The 15197-nt window shown below is 34.1% G+C and overlaps 1 protein-coding gene across 2 annotated transcripts in view; it reads right to left on the bottom strand.

Moving 5' to 3' along the window:
* Positions 1–15197, bottom strand: part of DGKB (diacylglycerol kinase beta) — a 743388-nt gene that overhangs the window by 427425 nt on the left and 300766 nt on the right. For both annotated transcript variants that reach the window (XM_055124198.1, XM_055124199.1), the window contains 2 exons: positions 7971–8056; positions 5475–5564 (listed from right to left, as the gene is read on the bottom strand). In XM_055124198.1, the coding sequence (XP_054980173.1) occupies positions 5475–5564; positions 7971–8056 (176 nt within the window). The remainder of the gene's footprint in view (positions 1–5474; positions 5565–7970; positions 8057–15197) is intronic.

Below are 15197 nucleotides of genomic sequence, written 5' to 3'. Positions count from 1 at the left end.
TATAGCCTGGAAACTGAGCTACTACTAGCTTATTCTAGCTGGTGCTGGAGCTGCAGCTGTTTGGGTCTAACTCTGGGCCTTGGCTTCAGCCTTCATTTGAGCCTTGCCTCTAGCCTTAGTTGGATCCTTGGTTTCAATCTTGGGTTTTGGCCAGCAAAGCCTGAGATCTTGGCAATGTGGGCACGAACATTTTTCCCAAGCCTCGGTGAGCAATACAAGCAAGTCAACCGAGCTTGCTACTGTTCTTCTTTGTGATCATTGGCTGGGCCTGGCCTGCTTGGGGCTTCACCAGGGCCTTCATGGCCTCCGCACAGGTACTCATAGCCTTAGCATTATTGGCCTGCATCTTCTTCAGGACCTTCTTGTGCTTCTTGACAAAATGCATTTCTTTAGGAATTTGGCGTCCCACCCCTTTAAGAGACTCGTATTGCTGTGACCAGGGTTTCTTAATGCCATTTCTGTGCCATTTTCAAGACTAGTTGTACGTAGTGTGGTTGTTGGACTTGGCCATGTCTGCACCACGATGGTGGTTCCCTAAGCACTGCTGCTAGCTTATTCTTCTTTTGTTTTTGTTTGTTTGTTTGTTTTTGGTTTTTGAATCACACTCGGCGATGCACAAGTGCAAGACAAATGCCTTACCCACTGTGCTATTGCTCCAGCCCCCACGCTTGCTTATTCTTACATCTGCCATTTAAATGCAATTACTGACAGACAGTGCAGTATGTGGGAGGTTTGCCTTCCACATGGTGAACCCAGTCTCAATCTCTGGCATTCCATAGAAGGCTGATGTAAATCACCACTGAGTAATGCTGTGTGTGGACAAAACCAAAACAAAGCAAAAATACCCCTACACTAAAACAAAATATCCAAGCATGTATGGAGATATAAGATTTCGGTTAAACAGTAGACTAACCCTTTTTTATTTACTGTGTTTACTTTTAAACTTCCTCAGTAGTTACCTGTTCTGTTAAACAAATCTCAGATTTGTTGTGAAAAACTTTTAAATAAGACAACTGGTAAAACTGAGTACAAGTGGTATAAGAATATAAGCTATAAGCTTCTCAATAACAATAGAATGCTGATAGCAATAATAGAATTTGAATTATTGTAGCAAGTAAATAATTAGAATTTGAAATATTGTAGTAAATAATATTATAAAATTATAAATATTGTATTAAGTAAAATATATCTCCTAATTTAATTTAATTTAATTTTTTTCTTTTTGGGTCACCCTTGGCATTGCACAGGGGTTACTCCTGGCTCATGCACTCAGGAATTACTCCTGGTGGCGCTGGGGAGACATATGGGATGCTGGGGATCGAACCCAGGTCGGCCGCGTGCAAGGCAAATGCCCTACCTGCTATGTTATCTCTTGGGCCCCTATCTCCTAACTTTAAAACCATTCTTAGAATATTTTTAAAATTTTATTCTTTTGGACCACAACCAGTTGTTCTTAGAGCTTGCTTGTGGCTTTGTGCTTCGGGATCATTCCTGGCAAGGCTCTGTGGGTACATATGATGCACTGGTAATTGAACCTAGTAGGATGCATGCAAGGCAAGCACTCAACCTGCTAACTCTCAGGCTCCCAAAAAATAAATTTTAAATAACAATAACATTTTTCACATATTTATGTGTATCCTACTTTGTTCTATATTTTAATAATCTATTCCTAGACAAAAGTCAATTTTAGAGGCTCCGAGTTTTTTTTTTTTTTTCTGGAGTGAAAACAGCCTGATGTGGAGTTCCAGTTTATTTTTTTTAAATAAATTTATTTATTTTTAATTAATGAATCACCATGAGGGTACAGTTACGGATTTATACACATCTGTGCTTATGCTTCCCCCATACAAAGTTCGGAAACCCATCCCTTCACCAGTGCCCATATTCCACCACCAGTAAACTCAGCATCCCTCTCATCCTCCCCAATCCCATCTCCCCCCCACCCCACACTGTCACTGTGGCAGGGCATTCCCTTCTGTTCTCTCCCTCTAATTAGCTATTGTGGTTTGCAATAAAGGTGTTGAGTGGCCGCTGTGCTCAGTCTCTAGCCCTCATTCAGCCCGCAACTCCCTTCTCCCACATGGCCTTCGACTACATTATAGTTGGTGATCCCTTCTCTGAGTTGCCCTTTCCCCAGAATGTGAGGCCAGCCTCCTAGCCATGGAGTCAACCTCCTGGTAGTTGTTTCTACAATTCTTGGGTGTTAGTCTCCCACTCTGTTATTCTATATGTCATAGATGAGTGCAATCTTTCTATGTCTGTCTCTCTCTTTCTGACTCATTTCACTTAGCATGAAACTTTTCATGCCGATCCACTTAAATAAAAAATTTGTGACCTCCCTTTTTCTAACAGCTGCATAGTATTCCATTGTATAGTTGTACCAAAGTTTCCTCAACCAGTCATCCGTTCTAGGGCATTCGGGTTTTTTCCAGATTCTGGCTATTGTAAACAGTGCTGCGATGAACATACATGTGCAAATGCCATTTCGATTATACTTTTTTGCCTCTCTGGGGTATATTCCCAGCAGTGGTATTGCTGGGTCAAATGGGAGCTCAATTTCTAATTTTTTGAGAATCGTCCATATTGTTTTCCAGAAGGGCTGAACCAGTCGGCATTCCCACCAGCAGTGTAGAAGGGTCCCTTTCTCGCCACATCCTCTCCAACAGCGGTTGCTTTTGTTCTTTTGGATGTGCGCTAGTCTCTGTGGTGTGAGGTGGTATCTTGTGGTTGTTTTGATCTGCATCTCTCTGATGATTAGTGATGTAGAGCACTTTTTCATGTGCCTTTTGGCCATTCGTATTTCTTCTTTGGTAAAGTTTCGGTTCATTTCTTCGCCCCATTTTTTGATGGGGTTGGATGTTTTCTTCTTGTAGAGTTCAACCAGTGCTTTATATACCATTGATATCAACCCCTTATCTGATGGGTATTGTGTAAATATCCTTTCCCATTCTGTAGATAGTCTTTGGGTTCTGGTCACTGTATCTTTTGCGGTGCAGAAGCTTTTTAGTTTAATGTAGTCCCATTTGTTGATCTCTGTTTTTACTAGATTGCTTAGTTCCGTGTCACCTTTGAAGATACCTTTATCTTCAATATCATGGAGGGTTTTGCCGACCTTGTCTTCAATGTACCTTATGGTTTGTGGTCTAATGTTGAGGTCTTTAATCCATTTTGATCTGACTTTTGTGCATGGTGTCAGGTCAAGGTCTATGCCCATTTTTTTGCATGTGGTTGTCCAGTTGTGCCAGCACCATTTGTTAAAGAGGCTTTCCTTGCTCCACTTCACATCTCTTGCTCCCTTATCAAAGATTAGATGATCATACATTTGGGGTTGTGTGTAAGGGTATTCCACCCTGTTCCATTGGTCTACGGCTCTGCCTTTGTTCCAGTACCATGCTGTTTTAATTGTTACTGCTTTGTAGTAAAGATTGAGGTTGGGGAGGGTGATACCTCCCATCGTCTTTTTCCCAAGAATTGTTTTAGCTATCCTTGGACGTCTGTTGTTCCATATGAATTTTAGGATTGCTTGATCCATTTCTTTGAAGAATGTCATGGGTATACTTATAGGGATCGCGTTGAATCTGTATAATGCTTTGGGGAGTATTGCCATTTTGACAACATTGATTCTCCCTATCCACGAGCAGGGTATATGTTTCCATTTCCTCATGTCCTCTTTGATTTCATGGAGTAGCGTTTTGTAGTTTTCTTTGTAGAGGTCTTTTACTTTCTTGGTTAAGCTGATTCCGAGGTACTTGATTTTCTGGGGCACGATTGTGAATGGGATTGCTTTTTTCATGTCCCTTTCCTCTGCCTCATTGTTTGCATATATGAAGGCCATGGATTTTTGGGTATTGATTTTGTAGCCTGCAACTTTACTGTATAAGTCTATTGTTTCTAAGAGTTTCTTAGTAGAGGTTTTAGGCTTCTCTAGATATAGTATCATATCGTCTGCAAATAGTGAGAGTTTGATTTCTTCCTTTCCTATCTGGATGCCCTTAATCTCTTTTTCTTGTCTAATAGCTATCGCAAGTACTTCCAGTACTATATTGAAGAGGAGTGGTGAGAGTGGGCATCCTTGTCTTGTGAGGCTCCGAGTTTTTATGAAGGTGTCAGCACATAAAGTGATGGAAAACTAAGTGGCTTAAAATAAAAATAATACATACATACCAACAATTTTCTAAAGAGTAATAAATCACATTTATGGTATATTTGTTCAATTAACTGCCAGAGACAGTTTGAAATTAAAATATATGTTTTTGGAGCCTATCATCATTTCCTATATAAGTTTAAACATAAGTATGCATTAATTTCCTTGTGCCACAAAAAAACCTGAATAAACATAGACATTAAAATTATATAATATTAATTCAATAGATGTTATCATGCTACTATATAGTCCAACAGCTATCAACATACACAGTACCAACATAATTGTTCTCAAAGATAAAACTATTGGATTGCCTAACCTACAAGACCATAATAATTACACTTATCTTTGTTTCGGATATTTTCCAACAGTTTATCCCCAGTTTTTAATTTTTCTTAATTTTCATTAAACAAGTATAACCATTTCTCTCCAAAATAAATGATACATATAGTTCCCTGAATTGATTAAAAATAAATATATTCACCCATTTTCAAGTTTTACTATTGTATAAAAATTACCTTTACATTTACCTGTAAATCAATTTATAAATATTAATATAATATTGACACTAACTTATAGTATAGAAATATATTAATATAAATACATATATATGCTTACCATAAGTGGATAATTACTAATTAAATATTATATCCCTAACTACCTTTAAGAAAATAATAGTCCTTGAAAAAAAGCAAGAGCAGAAATTGATGTGTGTACATAGTAAGAATGATAATTAAACAATAGATAAAATTTTAGTATGATTACTCAACTTAAATTGGCTGAGTGTTGAAACTTCTGTACTATCTCTTCAACCCCTTGGCCCTTAGGTAAAGTTCAAATCAACAACTTGGCATAAAGAAGGTGTCAAGAAAAAAGTGAAATGTAGTGTGATCTTTCGTAGACAATTAATTTATCGATCTTTTGATTCCTCCATTTATAATTCTTGCACACAACCAGCAACAAAAAAATTTTGAATACTAGCTTTCAATAATCCATGTGCATCTCATGTCTTTAGTCAGAAATCAAAAAGACAGGGTAGGAAACTTTTCTGATAAATCAAATCTATACTCCATATTAGATTAAAGCATCATTCAGTCTAACACCTAGTGATCTACTTCTCTATGCCCAGACTACTGGTGGAAATTGTATGTGTGTATATTTATATATGTTATTGCTGTTATATATTGCAATTCTATATGCTATGATCACATGAAAATTTTTACGTAGTAGAGAAATGTGATTTTGTTTGCTTTGTTTTTAGTGTGGGAAATGACAATTTACACTTCATTTCTGTTTTTTAAGTGTCTCAATGTTGTTGCTGCTCTTTTACCTCCTCCCCATCGCAGGCATCTTGCTAGATCATTTCCGGTCCCAAGAGGCAAAATGGCAACTGGAGGGTGCTTGGCTACGTTAGCTTTTTCTGTGGAATTAAAAATGAAAATTAAATAAAAGTTTTCATACAAATAGAATAATAGGACAATAAATCACTTGATATGAAGACATTTTATTAGGCACTTATAAATAGAAAATGTTATGTTTTATAGATATATAGTAATCAATTAAAATTATATGCATGCACATGAAACACATAAAACATAAAGACCCAAATTCAAAATAAGTAACGGGAATTTCCAAGATTAATGAAATAATAAAATCTTCAAAATAGATTAAACTGGTTAAAAATGTGTCAAGTTTAATTTAACTCCAGTGAAACTCTCAGGAATGTAGTTCAAACATATATATATATAATATATATATACTAAAGTATATATTTTACATACATATTTTATAAAATGCATATTATATATACACATACATATAGAGTAGACATGAAAGAATGGATGGTAAGTTATTGTTATAAAAACACTTTCCAACATCAAATCTAGGTACATATAAAGGAATTAATTATTTTGAAAAGAGTTTAATTCTAACAGGTAAATAAGCGACTAACAATGTAAAAACATTTTTCCTAATGATGGTGCTGCTTTGTATCAAAGTAAATAATGTTAAGAGATGAATAAACTTGAAATCAGAAGGTTATTTTAAAATTAAGCTTTACATCACTTGATACTTGGTTTTTTTGCAGAAAAGATCTTACTGGAATTTCACAGACTTTTTAAAAAATCATATGCCTTGAAATAACTTTCACATACATTTTTCTTCATATTTTTTCTCCTTTTTCTGTTCCTAAAGTCAGTGTGTAACCATATGCAAGCATCAACGAGACTGGATTATTTATATAACCATCATAGACTAGCCCAGGATTGATTTTATGACCTCTCAAGGCCAATGACTTTCCATTACTTTTACTTTGGAATCCACACGAACCTTCTGACATTGTACAAACAGCTTTTAAAATTAGAAAATCTTTAAATCTGATTTTCCTCTAAATATAGCATATTAACACTATTAATGTTTTTATTGGGAGGGCAAATAGAACAGTTTTCCATTTTTAAAAAGTCAGGAGACTGAGTTGGCGAAATGTTTAGCAAAAGTGTGCTAGGAACATGTATTAATTTCTATTTTAGCATTTTTGAGTATATGAAAAGAAATATTCTCAACTGCACTGAACAAACTTAAGTTTGTTTCAATTTATATGCATAGAGCAACATACTTTTTCAAAATATATCTCTGCAATTTGAAGGAATCTGTCTTTAACAAAGAATTTATGTTTAGTAACAGAAATGAATTAAATAAATATATTTTTATTTCTTATGAAAGCTAATTCATGACATATTTTACTATTAGTTTTGAAAAGTGATGGTCAAAAAATTCAGAAAACTTTTCCGAACATCTCAGCTTTTCTTATGATGTATGTCTACCTTTCTGTATATATATATATATATATATATATATATATATATATATATATACTGTTTACTTTTGAAAATTAAGCTTTTAAAATTCAATTTTTTTTGGTGATGTTGGGTATCAAAATCAGTGTCTCATTCATATGAGGCGTGCACTATACCACTGAACCATGTCTCCAGTCCAAGGTTGTAAAATTTTAATGGAGACTGTAGAATAACGTGTATATTCCAAGACCAGTGATGTCAATTCATATTTAAAAGACTTCTGGTACTTTTAACTTCTTGAAAACTTAGGTTTTATGCTCATTAAAATGAGGTTGTTAATACTACTCATGTCAAAAATTTGTGTGAATCAAGAAAACGTGAGGTTATACCTTAACATGAGAATTATTTTAGTAAGACTGCTTGTGGTAAACACAAATTAGCTATAGTAAGAAAAATAATGATTGATGATGATAGGAAACATCATAGAGGATTTTGCATTGAGAAAAGTTGCTTGGAAAAAAAGTAAAATGATTTGCCTGAAAATTTTATCATAATTCTAAACTCTCATTTTTCCCTCTGCAGGAAAATAAAAAATAATAATAATTTTGTGAAACCTGTTTTGAGAATAACTCTGAGGGTTTTAAATAATGGAGAATTTGAGGTTCTCAGAGTGCTGGTAAGACAGAGGTTCAATCGCTGGCACCTCATGTTCCCCTAAGTCCTACAGGAGTGATCTCTGAGAACGAAGTTAGGTGAAATCCTGAGCACAGTTGGATGTGGCCCAAAAAAAATTAAAGATAGACTGATGTGAAAATTATATTAGATAAAGTAATGTCTAGACAATTATAAATTATTTTGGCAGTTAACTTCTGAAAGATGGGAAGAGTAAGCAGTGTGTAGTATACAATATGCCATTTGCCCAATCAATCATATCACTGTTGTTTCAAAACTATAGATGCTCTAATAAAATTAAGAAACATATACATATATAAATAGACTTAAACACACACTGTCTGGGTGGTTCTTTTTACCTATGCAGTCCAAAATCCATCCCACAGTTCCATCGCCACCACAGGCTAACACTCGGAAGTCAGACACATCACGAAAAAAGTTCAACCTGAAAAATAGGTATGTTATGGCTTTTAAGTGGAATTTTAAATTTAAAACTTTTAAAATTTTGTATTTTTGCGAATTAACCTAATATGAACATTTTTGTTTTCTAAAAACCAAAAAATTAATTCTTTATATACTACCCACTCTAGTTTAGGATGAACAAAATAAAAATGTTATTTTTGTCAATTATAAAGTTTAATAGCAAGTTTAACTTGTAATATTTTTATTAAGATATTCTACTAGAGGTGATCTGCAATTCACATAAATTTAAAAGTGACATATATTATGCCAAACCATTTCATATAATCTTTTTATTAATAAACTTTTGGAATATATTATAGAAATTATATATGGTTTATGTATATAAATTATAGAAATGTAACTATTTGATAGTAAATATACTTCATACAATTTTTTTTTCTGTGTCTGGGAAAAATTAATTAAGCTGTATTTGGGGATCCTACTCAAGTGTTTAAGGGTTTCCTTCTGACTTAAATTCAATATATCATATCACCCACCTTCCACCAGAAGCAGCCCTTTTTAAATGTAAATATAAAGGAAATATTAATCACCCAACATGGTATGTTTTAATAGAATATATATACATATAATTTTACTATACATATTTTATATTAATTTGTCCAATTGATTTTTGTGCATTTTTTCTTATAATAAATAACCAAGCTATTTCTCTGACAGTACATAGTGTTGAATATAAACACTTTATATAGGCTATATATCCCATAAATGCATTATTTATCTTATACATTTTAAGTGTTTATAGTGCTTCACTAATCCAGACAATAGCTATTGCAGTTAATATTATCTGAAGTAACATTTAGGTGAGCATGGGTCCTTCTTAAGACTAATCTCAAAATAAAGTGTTCCACTACATCATTGTCCACTGAATGACTCTAAGAATAGAGAAAATGTGTCCATTACTTGAAATCCTATATCACTACATATAAAAAAATACATAACATTTCTTCAGAATAATAGCTAAAAGGCAGCACTGTGCCACTCCTGCAAACTCACACTTCTCTGATTACCAGTGGGTTGATTACGTTATTGTAGGTTTATAGGAGTTGCATGACGATTTCCATGAACATCATCTTCAAAGCTTTACCCTTTTATCCATTGAATTCTATTATTTTATAAATTACATAGAATGAGTTATGATTTTCATGTAAATTAGTACCATTAAAATATTTTTATTAAAGTAGTATAAATAAAACATGCTTTGATATTAATTAAAATTCTACCATGTGATAATCAGAGCATGAATATTTAGGGCATAGAATTGTAATGCACTTCTTTAAATACTATACTGGGAAATTTACACTTTGTTATACAGATTGGAATATATTATTTCAGTCTATTTCTCATTGACTGGTTTACATTATGAGAAATATAGTAAATATTCATGGACCAATCACATACCCAAAAATTAAAATCATTTTTAATAACACATATAGTTACATTTGTATGTGAGAATTCTCAGTAGTACTTCTCTTCATTCACTAGTGGGCACTATTCTGATTTTGTACTATTTTCATTTTTTTTTTTTTTTAAACTTACCTGGCTATGCCCAGGAACTACTCCTGGTTCTATGCTCAGGAGTCACTGTCATGACTGACAGTACTCCTGGGAGCATATGAGGTGCTGAATCCAGATTCAGACCAGGATGAACAGACCACAAGGCAGGCACCACCTTATCTCCTACACTATCTTAATTGGCCTTGTATCTTTTTTTTTAGTTTAATACATTTGGACTTTAATGTTAAATATGCAAATATACAAATATAAATGGCTGCATTATCAAACCGTTCTTACAGTCTTTTTATGCAACCAAATTGAACACTTAAAAGTAATATTTCTAGAAAGGAATATTTGATTTGCTAATTTTACTTAGAAACTGTATCTGTATTCATCAACATGAAATACTTTATTTCTCATGCCACCTCTAATTATTCATAAAATTTATTCCATAATAAAATGAGTTTCAGTGTTATTTCATCTTAGGAATTAGTTAGACAACGTTAGAAGCTCCTTAAAATTGGAACAATACATGTAAAATCAATTTCTAGTGAAATTTTTAAAAGAAAAAGTCTTACAGCCTTGTTTAAATTTCTTTTAGAGTTAAAATAAAACATTTTAATCCTTCCTGAATTATATTATGCAGTTGCATTTCAGTACTAATGGATCTATTCTATGTGGGTAATTTGTGGTTAACATTTCATGAATGAAGTCTATGAAAATTTCAAAATATTCCAATAGCTGGAATATTTACCACATATCTAACTTATTTTTGGTCAAAAAAGTCTAACCATCCATTTGACTCACCAATGTTATTCTATTCCATGATGATGTTTCATCTATGATTCACTTAAGTTTTCATTAAAAATTATCATCATTTAGTAGCATCCTATCTTCAAATATAAAACCCATGTGACTGTCAAGACCACCTTGACAGTAAATAATTCTGTAAATTATTTACGAAATGAGTTGAAAAATTGACCTCTTTATTTCAACATCTTAATCTCAGCAGTTTTTGCTAATTTTGTAATCCCTTCATTCATTTAAAAGTGCCTTGGAATATTAGCTCATCATGTTAAGCCTCAGTTTCCTTATCTTTAAATTAAATGGATAGCACCTGTTTCATTGGATTTATTTCAGGAGTAAATTTGTCTGTGTTACATTGATCTCATCATCATTATCATCATCCCATTGACCGTCGATTTTCTCTAGCAGTCTCAGTGATGTCTTCATTTGTCCTAGCCCTGAGATTTTAGAAGATTCTCTTTACTTGTCCTTCCCAATGATACTGCATTGAGGCTCTTTCAGGGTCAGGGGAATGAGACCCAGCATTGTTACTAGTTTTGGCATATGAATATGCCACGAGGAGCTTGCCAGGCTCTCCCATGAGGGCAGGGAGAGCATTGGTCTATTCACAGATTATTTATTACTAAATTATTTCTCTCTTCATTGAAGGTTTTTTTCTTTATTTCTTTTGTGATTTGGTATTCCCAAGTGGTACTAGGTGGCTATGGGCTGCTCTAGAAGAAACTCAGCCTACCAGGCCTATGATTTAATGCTGGAGAATGAGCATGTTGGATCACTCAGGTTCTGTGGTACAGAGGAAAGAGGCCAATCCAGTGGTACACACTGGGCCTTCAAGAAGTACCCAGTGATGGTGCTGGAGCTCAAACTGGATAACTGAATAACTCCATACTTGCTGACGTCACTAACTACATTATTTTTGTGGACACATGAAGATATATGAAATTATAGATTCTATATACTGATTTATTCTGTATTACATATCATAAACTTTCAAATTTCATGAATTCCAAAATTTTAGATAAAATAGTAGGCTATCATATAATATTGCTGCTGCAGGAATACCTTTAAGAGATACTTAAAGGACTTTATTTCTTTAACTTAAGAACTGGGTCTCGAGACTGGAGCAATAATACAGCAGTGACGATCCTTGCCTTGATGAGGCTGAACCAAATTTAGATGCCAGCGCTGCCTATGGTCCCGGAGCATATAACCTCTAAATAAGGCCTGAGTACCACTGGGTATAGTGCCCTCCCAGAAAGTGAATTGATCTTTACTTTCTGTCCTTAAAAGAGATTTCTCTTTGACAGTACAATCAGTAAAACTAAATAATCTGTGTATGTACATGTATGGGCTGGAGCGATAGGACAGTGGTAGGGTGTTTGCCTTGCATGCAGCCAACCCGGGTTCAATTCCTCCGTCCATCTCGAAGAGCACAGCAAGCTACGGAAAGTATCCCGCCCACACAGCAGAGCCTAGCAAGCTACCCGTGGCATATCCGATATTCCAAAAACAGTAACAAGAAGTCTCACAATGGAGATGTGCCCGCTCAAGCCAATCGGTGAGCAATGGGATGACAGTGATACAGTGATACAGTGATGTGCATGTACACATGTTGACATCATGATAATTAAGGTCCTTATCTTAATTATTAGAACATAAAATTCTACTTAAATGTGATTATTATTGATATGCGTATCCCACACCAAGAACAATTCAAAGCACATGTTTGTATCTACTTATTTCTTTTGAACTTGACTGTTTGAGCAGAGTGGTAGCTTTGTGTTCAGGAGTTCATGCTGGTGATGCCTGTGAAGCCATGTGGTGTGGAAGACAGGATGGGGCACGGCCACTTGTAAGGCAAGTGTCTTAACCCTTCCCCCAACTATCTCTCTAGCACTAATGTGTTTCTTGTTTTGGCAAGAAACAATTTTTTTCACAGTGACATACTCTACCAAAATTTTTACATATTACCACAGAAACACATAATTATGTCAATAGTCTTGAACTTTGAAAACTGAGTTTATGATACTATTATCAGTCATGCCCAACGATGGATATCCATTCAAATTATCTTCTAAAACTCGATAAAATTTAATGTCCATAAATTTTATGCATTGAAATCATGATTGAAATAAACTGATCTTCTATTTAAAGTATTTTGATCATTCTCATATAAAAATTACATTACTCGATCTTTTCAAAATTTTCTACAGTTAATGGAGTCAAAATATCAACAGCAATCATTTCCCTGACACACACACACATGAAAACTTGGAATTGAAAATGAATGCTAATTTAGAACATTTCAAATAGTTATTTGTTCTAAATGAAAATTATGCTTCAAAGAGTGATGTGTAAAGGGATTTGCTGGAGTTTAATTGCCTTCAAGTAGAAAATTTGTTATTAATTTGATATAAATACTAATTCTCTTTAGCATATTTTGTAGTTATGGTTTTCACATTGTCATAGATTCCACTAGATCTCCCACCATTGAGTATATTATGATAAATATTTCTTATAAATTATAGACTTATCAACTCTTCTTAAATATAAAAATTTGCAACTTCATTTGATATGTATTCCCATTTTGAGCTATTATTGTTTAAAGCCTTATTGCACAATAAAAATTTGTTATAAAACATAAACACTTAAGATATAAGCTACAAGTTTCATTTAAAAATACTGGAGAAGAGTGTGATTCACAAAATGCTCTTGGCTGTACAGCACATATTCTCTGTCTCACACATATTTTATGCAATGTTAGCATCTGATTTTCAACAATCTCCAAAGCTGGTGGGCAGATTTGTTCCTCCGCATTACACAGAGAGATGCAAGGCACAGGATACTATATAACAGGTGGTGATAATGATACATCGGTGGGCTATCAGATTCGACAGTAAACACTTGATTTGACTTTTGAATTATCTGCACATTATATTTCAGAAATTGTTCTTTTCATTTGTATGCCCGCAAATCTAGAAAAATAACTTTTTTAAAGTTTCAAATGTAATGGTTTATGTTTAAAGGGAACTCTGTAAATTTTGCAAGTATATTTCTTATGTTCTAATAAATAATATAATAAAAGAGAATAAAGTGATGTGCAGACTTCAGAGCTGTCATGATCGCCACCATATTTTATAATGTACCCATTAATCATGATACTTAATAATACAAAACTCCTCAGGGACCAGGAATGGTACATTGGGTAGGGTGCTTGCCTTGCACATGACCAACCAGTTTATGGTTCCCTGAGCCAGCAGGAGTGATTTCTGAGGGACAGATCCAGGAGAAACCCCTGAGAAAAGCTGAATGTGGCCCAAAAAACAAACAAATAAGGACTAAACACGAAAACAGACACACATAGACACAAACAAATAAACAACAACAATAATAACAAACTTCTGGACAAATTAAATTTTAAACTGGGGTGGGGAGCTGAAACACCAAAAAAAATCAGAGGAATATTAGAAAACTAAATTTTTGTAGTCACAGTATTTCTAAAACTCTATCTGACCTTCCTCACCAATATTGTCCAATTTGAAACTACTATCCATTCTGCTCAACTCATCATGGCCATTGTATTAATATTCCAAATCATGTCAAAACTCTCTTATCCTAATGCTTTTGCCTCTGTTCCTTCCTGTGCCTTAACTGTTCTTCAGCGATATGACAGAATCATTTGCCCTTCATATCCTTTCTTTTAATTTAATTTATTTATTTTGTTTCTTGGGTCTCACCCATCAGTGCTCAGGGATTACTCCTGGCTCTGGGGTCAGAGATTGCTCCTGGAAGGATTTTTCTGGAGAGTTTTCTGGGTCTCCAGAAAAATCCTGGGAACCCAGAAGTGGACTCAGGATTGGATCCAGGATTATTACTTGGGATCCAACCCTGGTCGGCTATGGGGCAGTGCAAGTAACTTACCTGCTGTACTATTGCTCTTGACGTCATCTTTATTTTTATATTCAGTAAGTTCTTTACTGCTTAGCTTTTTAAAAGTAACAACCACAGCACACCTCCTACTAATGGGCATTCTATTTACCGTTTTCTGACATAAGCATATATTAGTCTAATGTGTAAAGTTATTGCTAAAATATAAGGTCACAAGGATTAATGACTGTCTTTTGCTAAAATTGGACTGGAAGTTCTAGAACTTGTTCCTGCATCTTGTAGTCAGTGAATAAGTGTACATTGAATCAATTTGTATATTGTTGTCTGTGGTTAATGTTAAACTGTCATTTTACTATGTCAGTTGTTGCAACACTATATTATTTGAGTGTGGATTACACTGTCTTGTTATCATTCTAACATAGAAGAGAACTATTCTATTACCATTCTATCCTGAGATAATCATATGCTCTGAGTTTTCTTATTTTAATTGATTAGTAAAACACTGTCATTTGTGTCCTGTGGTAATGTTGTAGAAGGGATCTTGCTGGGCAGACTGTGAAAATTGCAAACTGAAGATACTCAGCTGAAAGTATTGTGCATTGAAACATGATTTTGTAACATGAAATAAGGAACAGGTTAATCTTAGACTTAAATAAACGGTTTCCAAAAAGCAAGTTAAGGATAAAATATTATTTTTTGTTATTGAGTGCTCAGGGAATTTGGATAAGTAATGAACTTTAAATAGTAGCACTTGCAGTCTTCCTAATTGCATAGCCAACTACTCCCCTTTCTTTGAAAAACTTAACAAGTTCATATTTTCAACATTTTTAAATGTATAATCCATTGTTGATATAAGTGGAGAGTGCTTACAGTGTTGTAACACCCCGAAACCTAGAGAGGATTCTCCTACAAGG

This window comes from Sorex araneus, chromosome 1 (genome assembly GCF_027595985.1).
Source record: "Sorex araneus isolate mSorAra2 chromosome 1, mSorAra2.pri, whole genome shotgun sequence".
NCBI lineage: Eukaryota > Metazoa > Chordata > Mammalia > Eulipotyphla > Soricidae > Sorex > Sorex araneus.
This window is presented reverse-complemented; position numbering and strand designations above follow the sequence as displayed.